We start from the raw sequence: 10581 nt of genomic DNA on the forward strand, positions 1-10581 counted from the left end.
GGTTTGACTGAAAGATTATGGCTGAAAAGATTGTGGCCGGAAAACGTCATGGCCGGAAAAAAATCATGGTTGGATTTGGATTTAGGGGTTCAGCCGATTATTGCTTAGAGTTTAGGGGATTGATAAAAATCAAGCAAAAATGATTTAGGGAATTGATATATATAATGGCCATTAAGATACATATCCGGTTCTAAAACAAACAAGGGGATTTGAGATTTTGATGTGGATAAGGGTCGATTTGGATCGGTAAGTACATCGAATGGGATTAAGATTTTGATGGCCAGCTTATTCATACGGCTATACAGCCGGTAATACGGCCAAACAAAGATTATGGGTTTCAATCCTTTAGTCAATCCGGATTTAAGGCCGGATCAAAATAGGAGAAAGGGGAACCGATTTTAAGGCTTGCTAGGTTTATGATTTTCTCTAATATCTTTTATAATTTCAAATAGTTCTTAGAAACAAGATTCATATAGATCTTAGATTATTAATAAGTTTTATAAGTTTTTAGAGATTCTTAGATCTTTAGAGATTCAAATAATTTTAGAGTCAAGATTCATATAGATCTTAGATTAAAGATTAATATTTGTGATAATTTTAGATCTATAGATTTTTATAAGTTTTATGATTCAAATAGATCTAATAATCAGGATTCAGATATGTGATGTTCTTAGATTTAATGGATAGATTAGTTTACCTTTTAGAAAACACCAAATTGATCTGAATGGACCACCGTGAGAGAGAGCTAATCCGCGGATGAGCTGGTTGAGAGAGAGGTGGAGGAGCTGGCCGGAAAACCGTGAGAAGGATAGACTTGGCCGGGGGAGCAAGGCTGAGGGCCGGAAGAGATGGCCGGAAAAGAGATGATCGCCGGCGGATGGGATTGCTCAGGTGGAGAGAGTCTCGTGCTGATAACGTGTTAAGATTTGAGAGAAGATTTGTGAGAATGTGTTGTATATTTCTTATTGCTTACACCACTATATATAGTGGTTCATACAAGGTGAATTGTCAAAGGGAGAATTGATTACAAAGATACTCTACATAATGACATGGTCAAACTCATAAAGACATAAAGTTGAATAGGTCTTCCATGTGGCTGGATGTAAACTCTCAATGGACTCTAGTCTTAAACTTGTATGGTCTAGATTATGGATCATCCACTTCATGATTCATAACAAGGAACAAAATGTTAGTTTTTTCAACACATTAGTGTACTATGAATGCGGAAGCTAGGACCAAGGGACGCATAATCGACTTTATTTGTATGATTGTATCAAAGTTGAATATTCTACACACGTCTCCTATAGACTCAAATACAATGAACAAAACAAAGACTATCCAAATGCTTACGAATGATTTTGTTCAAATTTAATGTAATTATATATTATATGATTTCTTGCCTGACAAGAAACCAATGAATACTATAAGTGGCAGTATGACTCATCGGTCAAGGCGCCTGGTGCTGACAAGTTCGAACCTTCTCCATTGGCGAGACGTGCACGTGTTGGAAAGATGGTCGTGAAGAGTCTTTGCCTGTCGGCGAACCACACAGAAGAAGGAAACAATGATTTTTGAAACGAGTCTTGATAATATCCGTCTCTGCAAGCAATCTTACGATCTATCTATTGATTGGTTCTATGAAAAATTACATCTTAAACGGATAAATACGAAATTTAGTCCCACTTGCCAATACAATCAACATAACGGCGCATCGTAGACTTTAGAGAAAGTCTATCGGCCTGAACTTCCTAATTATCACACTGAATTGAATGTAAAAAAAAAGAATGAACGAGACAAGTATAGATCCCTAGGGTGGGTGAATATAGAGCATGCCAAACTCTCACATGCACAAACCAATTCTTATTTACCTTTTTTTTTGTTGCTAAAATCTCTTATTTACTTGATACCCTCTCCTATTCAAATCACTTACTAAGAGTCTAATACACATGCTGATGTAGCATAACTCTTAGCATCTCCCCATGTGTGAGTCTTCATGTTCAAGTGGATCATACTAGCTTTAGAGTGTGGTGCACCAAGGCAGTAGATAGGCTCAAAACTAATCAATGCGGGAGTTCTAATAATATCAGTTGACTTTTGCATTATATCATTACAACTGTGTGCATATGTTTGGTGCGAGAGGTTCTTCTAATGTATCCTGGTAGCATTGAGATGCAGGTATAATCAGAGCCATGTTTAGAACTTTTGATGCCAAAAACCAAATAAATAATATTTATAATTTTCTATTAAATGGGTTTAAAACATAATAATATAATAGTGTAATAATAAATAATTTTGTGAAACAATTTTTTAACTGAAAAATTTACCAAAATTTATTTATGTTTTATTTATAAAATAGAACATTAGTATATGAATACACGTTTATATAAGTATTATTTATTCTAATTTTTTTTATAGTTTCGAATAAATAAAATAATAATAATAATATATGAAGGGAAGTTAATCCCAAAATATTAATAATGACTTAGCTTTATAAAGAAAATGTTTTCTATTACCGGCTTATTTTAAAAATAAATAAATAATAACACATAGAAAAGGATTTTAGAAAGAGAAAATTATCATTCTTTGAATAAAATATAATTATAGTTGCAATTAATTAGTTTATAATTATAAGTTATGTCTTTAGAAAAAGTCTAGAAAATGGCAGTATAACCTAGATTTACCAATGAAACATATAAAATATATATGTATTGTAATTCTTTAGTTTATAAATTTAAGTAATGACTTAAGATAAAGTCCCGAAAATGGTAGTAACCTAGATTTACCAATGAACCATATAAAATATTTTATGTATGCCCTTACATTTTACAAAATAAATGATGCCAATTTTACAAAATAAATGATGCCATAAGCCAAAGATCGAAAAATTGTTTACTAGGCACGACTCTGGGTAAAATCACCGATGAATTCTGCCTACTCTCATTGTTTACTAGGAGTGACCTGCACATTACAATATTTCAATCATCAGACTTAAACTAGCATTGGTCAATGATGAAACAAGAATATAAAAAACTGTCAGAGAAGAATTATGAGACATGAAACCCTTTTATTAGCTTCAAATACTCCAAACCTCCATATAAGAAACACCAATTTGGCATTTATTTTGCAAGAACTAGCCATAATTGCAAGAATCAAATCAATAAATTGGTTATTTTATTTTACTTCTTGCATTCTATTTTATCTGCATTTCTTTGATTATAAAAAAAAATTCCAAAAAATATTCTAGACTAATTTGTCTTCTGGATCTTTAGTTTGTATTTTATTTTGTTCTCGAAAAATCCATCCTTACGTATTATTCAATACTTACATTTTTTTATAAATGAAAAATATAAATTTACAAATTAGAAAACTTTTTCAGTATTAGTTGTTTAATCATCTTAATTAGAATAATTAGAACAAATAATTCACGTATTAATTAGTTTGATTCTCCTCAGATCTTATTAATGGATGAACCTAGGGGTGTTCAATCCGGATATCGGTTCGGTTTCGGTTCGGTTTTTTCGGTTTTTTGGTATTTCGGTTAGTAAAATATAACTACCATTCTAAATCCATATATACTTCGGTTCGGTTCGGTTTGGTTTATATACCGCCGGTTTTCGGTTTATTCGGTTTTATACCAAAACATAATTATTTAGTTTGGGATCATATTATATAAATTTTAGAGTCAAATTGTCATCGCAGTCATTTATTAAAAATATATTATATTTTCAAATAAAAGAACAAAAAAATAAAAATGCTTATACCTTCAAATGAAATAATCAAATCTAGAATTAAAATAAAAGCTCGAAATTTTGAAAATAAAAATAAAAAACAAAAGAGAAGTATGAAAGAAAATGTTTCCACTCTTCCATATTCAGTGTTCATCAAAGTGATGCTTCGTCGAGTGAAACTCTGTTCGCTTATAAATAAGAAAAAAATTGCGAAGAATTTTTTCTAGTTATTATCCACCAAATTTATAACCTTCACTTCAATTTAATCAATGCTAAAAGAAAACAAAATGATTAAAAGAAGAAGACAAAGAAAATAAAAAGCCTCAGTTACATGAATTGTTATTTAATTATATTTTAAGTGTTTTTCAAATTATGATTCTTTATTACTATAAAAATATAGTAATAATTATTAACAAAAAAATAACTTATATAACAAATATATTTTTCATGTGACGTTATAAAATATGTACATATTTACATGTTTTTACTTTTGATCGGTTTTGTTCGGTTTAATCGGTTATAAACCAAACCATATCCAAATCCTCCGGTTTTTATAAAATCATATCCATTCGGTTTATATGGTATATACCAAAACCATACCATATTGTCTATTTCGGTTCGGTTCGGTTCGGTATGGTACAGTTTTACCATATTGGACAGGCCTAGATGAACCGCTCATCTAAAAACCTCAATAAAATTCAAAATCAAATCAATAAATTGATTGGCACCAACTTCTTTCGTTCTAATTAGTGAGGAATACTATACTGAGATATATCCTGCTTGTTTCTTTGTAGCCAGCTATCAGCGATAAGGAAATCACTGTAAGGTATGTTTTGGGGACAATAACAGATGCCCACCTGTTTTTTATTTATATAAGAAAAATATCTAGAAATGGAGACATATATTCTTGCTTGGGGAGGTGGATGGAATTTGAGATATATGTATCCAGAATTAGTGCAGACAAGAATAATACACAGTTCGTTTGGTTAAATCTTTAAAGTAATATCTCTTCCTTTATATTTTCGTACACTTTTAATATTTTTTATTCTTCGTTAAAGTTTTGTCGTGTAAATCTTTGTTCTATTCTTAATATATGTATATAAATTATTGTAATACGAAATTATAATTCATTTTTTCTGTGTCTGCGTAAAATCAAAATTTTATTTAGTAGTAAAAAAAAATTGTTGTTGTTTGTTGTTAAAGTTATATAGGTTTAGGAGAAAAACTGTTTTATCCCGCAAAAGAAAAAATAAAATTCAAATAACAACTATGGTTAGATCAAGTTGCCTACTTTAAACAAATAAAACGGTGACCTTTCTTAAAAAACGTAACTAATGAAGTTCTCCCAGACAATAACAACAAAAACAACAAAGTATAAACTTCTGGACATTTTTGTTTTTCATATTAAAGATGCGCCATTTTTGATGAATGAATTCGAAGCAAACTATAATTTAATTTCACTGTTATATAATTACTATACGAAAAACTATAAAGAGAAAAAGGAAAAAAAGTAAAGTAAAGCCAAACCAAACAAAAAAAATGGTTACATCCTACTATATATTAATTGAGAAGTCAATTAAGTGACTTCTGCTTAGGTGTCATTCATAGGTGAACTTTAGAATTAATTCTCTTGATTTGATTGGTTGTTTATATTTGAATTTTTATTTTTTTAATTAAAAATTTAAAAAGGAAACTAATCCTAGAACTTCCTAATCTAATCTATATTACCATACAAACAATTGACCATTTTAAAATAAAAGAATTAACATAATTTGTTTATAGAAACAATTAAATATCATAGATTACATTATAGAAATTTAAATAAATACATGTGGTATGATAGAAATTATTATATAAACGATTTTAACATATTTATATTAATAGTGGATACAATCAATTATAGATTACAAAAAAACTAATTAACCTAAACCTAAAAATATTTTGTTATACTCACTATATTTTTTCTAAAATGTGTCCAATGTATGCAAAACAGTCAAATATACAATTTTAAAAATATCCATTCATTTTTCAGTGACAAATGTTGACTGTATAGTTGAGTTATTACTTTCAGAAATGATTAAAGTATTTGTATATTTAAAAACAGAAAAATATATAATAAGTCTTTTAAAATAATATTAATAAATGAAAGTATTTATTATAATATAAAATTAATAAATTGAAACATTATACTAATACGACACTAAAGTTAATATACTCTATTAATATAATTCTTATAGCCTTGATTATAATAAAATTATATGGTAAATACTTTAAAATAATATTAATTAATGAAAAAGTTTACTATAATATTAATTTAGAAAACGAGAACAATATAGTTTTGATTATAATAAAGTTGACATGCTTATTTTGTAATAGGAAAAAAAAAAGATACATATATAATACACCAGTGAAGAAAAATAAAAATTGTTTGTTATATTCTTGGTTATATTCTTTGTTATTTTATATTTTTACGTACTTAATTTTTATATATTTGCCGAAATACACGTGTTTAATGAATTACTATAATTTTTAATTAATTATTTGTAACTATTTTGCTTCTAAAAAAATAAAGTGGTAGACAAAATAATGCGAAAAACAAAAGTGTTATAAAATAACATATTGTTCATTAATCTCTGTTTTTTTATTAATAAAAATATGTCATAGAAAGACTTTTTGGAAATTTATAATAAAATTTATAGAATTAACAATATATCTCAATAATCTTATAAGATTATACAATACCAAAACTTTTGATTTTCAAACTATTTAAAAATATAAAGGTTATTTTTAATAGTTATGATTATTATTCAAAGATAAAATTATAAACATAATATATAATTTTCATAAAATATTTATACCCGCGAAATCGCAGGTAACCACCTAATATTATCTTATTTGACTTAGCACTGTGAGAAAAAAAAATTGACTTAGTTTAAAAATTAAATTATTGATTTACAGTATTAATGTTAATTATCTCCTTCAAGCACTAATGTTTTAATGTATTAAGACTAGTGGTGGACCAAGTAGTATATATTCTTGAACCAAAATGCAATTGTAATATTTTTGGATGCTATTCTATTTATTATAATGTTAAAATACATTCATTTGGTAGAGAGAAAAATCAACTAAGTATAAGTCATATTCTGAAACCTAATAAAAAGTAATAGTTGATTTTCTTATTGGGTATCCGTCCTTTGCGAGTTTCATGTTTGTTCTCTATTGGACCGGAGACTACTGTAAATATTTGTAAAAATAAAATTCTAACCATCTGATGTTGCTAGTTCAACTATTAATGTACCACTTTACCACCCAAAAGAGAAGAGCCCAGAAGATCTCATGTCTTAACTACCAACAAGGCTACATTTTATTTTAACATTCTCTGATATCCAGTTTAAGAAGATTATGGATATACAAGTTTATAGGGTTCAAGGTTTAGTGATTATTGTTTAGAGTTTAATATTTATGGAGTGGAGTTGAGTTTATAAACTTTTTATAAATGTTCTATAAATTATTTTTAAAATTTTATAAATGATTTATGAGAGTTACTTTTTTATCTCAAATTTGAAAAGTGGTATCAAGCTTAATGTTTTAGTTAACAAAATAAAATCCATCTTTTGCATAATATGAGAATAGCTTGATTTGTGGTTCGGATGCGTCCGTTTATACAAAATTAGAATCATAAACCAAAAAAAGAACAAGGAAATAAAGTATGACAAAACAGAATAAGTTCTTCAAACCCGTTTGGGCTATAAATTTAGATGAATTAATTGCCAATCTGTAAACTGAGGTAAACAGTCGCAAGAAAAAAAAATCAATCGGGAGAGGATATTAATGAACAAGATGTTTCCCAATTGGGATAGGGTAAAAAGGGTTGAACCGAAGTTATTAGATACTCCACGTAACTATGAGGCCAGTCTTAAAAACGCCAAGGTAATCTCTCCCTCCAGTGAACAGCTACGTTCTGATGCTTTCCTGAAGCCCAAGAACCTGGTTAGTACTCTTATTTCTCTAAAAAGAATTAACTCACTTTTGTTTTCTATTTCGGGGAAACACGTCGACGATATCTTCATATAAACAAAATTGCAAAACAAAAAAGTATTTCTAGTTCATATTTAAAATTTAGATTTTATTTATATTCCAGTTAAACTGAAATTATTAAGTGCTTCTAGTAGAGTCTTCCTAAAGGTAAAACCCTAATTTTGTTTTGATCTTAACTTTCACTTTTGAACAATCTCCTCCAAAAAATTCTCTTAATTTGGATGATAATTGAGAATCGATTTGTATTATTTCCTGCTAGAAGAATGGTACGTCAGTATATTTTTAATTATATATATGTAAGATAATACAACATATAAGATATAGAACTGATCAAACTAGACTAACAATATCCAAATGGTGATTGATTTTATAAGGAATTGAAAATGAGACAACTTATGATGTTAATATTAATATGGACCATTAATCCATTTATTGTGGTGATATGCATTTAGAACAACGCACATATCAAATCTTGGGTGGACGAGAAAAACAGCAGCTTCATGCTCTATCCAAGGAACCTCTCGATCACTTGGTCGGATGACCCCAACTATTGGACATGGTTTCCCAGCAAGGAGTCACCAAAGTAAGATATGTTAATTAGAACCATTGAAGATTAAACTCGAAATATTGATTGTATCGTTGACCCTATGTTATAGACCCTTCAAGTATGTCTACACTGTTAAGAATATTTTTGTTAAAACCAAGGTTTTTGTTTAATTTACAAAATTACCACAAAAAATCATTATTTTTATTTATTTTTGGTCAACCACAAAAATCATTATATTCCAAACAAATCCACAATTATTAGGTTGGCACGTTTACAAAGACAAGTTAAATGATTCCTGAACTATCACTTTTGCGACAAATTTAGGAACTTTCTAAGCCTAAGGTTTGTGGTATATACGGATTTGTTTTCCAGTATCATGATATTTTTGGAGTTAAAACTTATAATGTATTAATGGTAATTTGTTATATATATAAACAAACCGCGCGTGATTAATTTTCTTTGATGAATTTAAAAAGCGAGGCAGGTGTAGAAGCTGTGGCGTTGAAAAACGTATGTTGGCTCGACATCACGGGAAAATTTGACACGAAGAATCTCACTCCAGGGATTACGTACGAGGTGGTCTTTAAGGTGAAGCTAGAGGATCCGGCCTATGGATGGGACACGCCGGTGAACATTAAGCTAGTCTTGCCTGACGGTAACCACAAACCGCAGGAGCAAAAGGTGAGTTTAACGGAAATACCAAGGTATCAATGGGTCGATATTATAGTCGGAGAGTTCAAGCCGGAGAAAAATTCCGCGGGAGAAATCGTTTTCTCAATGTATGAGCATGAAAGTGGCCTTTGGAAGAAAGGGCTCTTCCTCAAAGGTGTTGAAATTTGTCCCAAATATAAAAATTAATCTTGGAATATAAATTTCCAAATGCACACTGAACCTTTATATATATTCCACATCATGACATGTCTATATGGAAAGAATGTGTGCATATATATTATAAGGTGATCTATCGTATTATTACTTTAGATACCTACTTTCTTTTTCTTTTTTTTGATAAAACTTTAGATACCTACTTTGATGTTGGTATTGAATAAAAGCAAAAACCGAGATTTGGTGTAGTAATGTTTTAAGTTTGAATTCGAGTTTTATGATTTGAGTGTATGTATGTAATAAATAATCCGATCAATGAACAATTGTTATGTATGAGACCATAAGATCAGAGTAATAATCCGCCTTATGTATCGATCAAATGCATAAAATAAAATAATACCCAAAACAGATTTGTTAATTTTGAATTTGATTGGTACATCAGATGAATCATGAATAGTATAATGTAAGTTCTAACTTCTAATTTAATAATTCAGAAGTGGATATATTTAAGTTGAACGGATGTACCGCTAAATAATCATGAAACACCAGAAATTTCAGTAGATTAATGATACTTTTTATTAATGTATTTAACATGTTTAAAGTATATAGCACAACAGTAGCATAATCTCCGCTATATAAAAGCAGCTAAATTGAAGCAATTCTAAACTGTCCACGTCAGCTAAAATATTCACAACCAATCATTCAGCCACGTCATTTAACCTACCTCGCCGTCTGCGTAACCAAATTATCATGGTTTCAAATCTTCTTCTACTTTTTTCATCAATCTCTATTATTAATCTCTCAAATTAACGCATTATCTTAAATCATTCTTTCAACTCCCAGAATCAATCACTATAGATTTGTTCTCCGTCCGTTTCAAAGATCCATAACACCACCACTATAAATCTGCGGGAAGTGCAGCCCTCACCACATATCGTGAAAGCAACCCATTCACTCAAATATGATATCTTTGTCAGTTGACATAATTCAGATTACCAGAAGATTTCTAAGAAGAGAGCAGAAGAGATCGTAAAACTACAAACCCAACGACGATGACGAAGAAGATGAATCGATGAAGCCACAAGTGGTAACCATTCATAAGATCTTCTCTGATGCTAACATGCCGCCGAACTTTGACGAAATCGATGAGAAAGAAGGGTCCAATGATGAGAAGATAAATAGATGAAGCCACAAGTGGTAACCATTCATAAGATCTTCTCTGATGCTAACATGCCGCCGAACTTTGACGAAATCGATGAGAAAGAAGGGTCCAATGATGATTCTGATGGTGAAGACCACAGAAGATTCAATCTGGAATCACCGAGGCTTTTGTATAACTAATGATTTCAAGGTAATACTTATCTTTTTATTAAGATTTTGGTTGAACTCTGAAATGTAGAAAGAGTGTAACAGATGATGGATCTCACTGTAATTCCATTTGCA

At 29.6% G+C, this 10581-nt stretch overlaps 1 protein-coding gene across 2 annotated transcripts; it reads left to right on the forward strand.

Moving 5' to 3' along the window:
• Window positions 1-7495: 7495 nt before the first annotated feature.
• Window positions 7496-9471, forward strand: LOC106323913 (protein PHLOEM PROTEIN 2-LIKE A1). Of its 2 annotated transcripts, none has more exons than XM_013761959.1 (3): window positions 7496-7718; window positions 8219-8349; window positions 8790-9471. In XM_013761959.1, exons 1-3 carry the CDS (start codon window positions 7560-7562, stop codon window positions 9169-9171), a joined length of 672 nt encoding a protein of 223 aa, XP_013617413.1. In that variant the 5' UTR covers window positions 7496-7559; the 3' UTR covers window positions 9172-9471. The 2 variants fall into 2 exon arrangements, with proteins under 2 accessions (XP_013617413.1, XP_013617418.1); XM_013761964.1 differs by having other exon boundaries at window positions 7496-7658.
• Window positions 9472-10581: the final 1110 nt, after the last annotated feature.

Source organism: Brassica oleracea, chromosome C1, assembly GCF_000695525.1.
Source record: "Brassica oleracea var. oleracea cultivar TO1000 chromosome C1, BOL, whole genome shotgun sequence".
Taxonomy (NCBI): Eukaryota; Viridiplantae; Streptophyta; class Magnoliopsida; order Brassicales; family Brassicaceae; genus Brassica; species Brassica oleracea.

Bases quoted from the DNA above. Each gene is read 5' to 3' on its own strand.
- LOC106323913 (XM_013761959.1), top strand. From the start codon at position 7,560: ATGAACAAGATGTTTCCCAATTGGGATAGGGTAAAAAGGGTTGAACCG. The intron at 7,719-8,218 runs GTTAGTACTCTT...ATATGCATTTAG, and splicing joins TCCTGAAGCCCAAGAACCTG to AACAACGCACATATCAAATC. The intron at 8,350-8,789 runs GTAAGATATGTT...GAATTTAAAAAG, and splicing joins CCCAGCAAGGAGTCACCAAA to CGAGGCAGGTGTAGAAGCTG.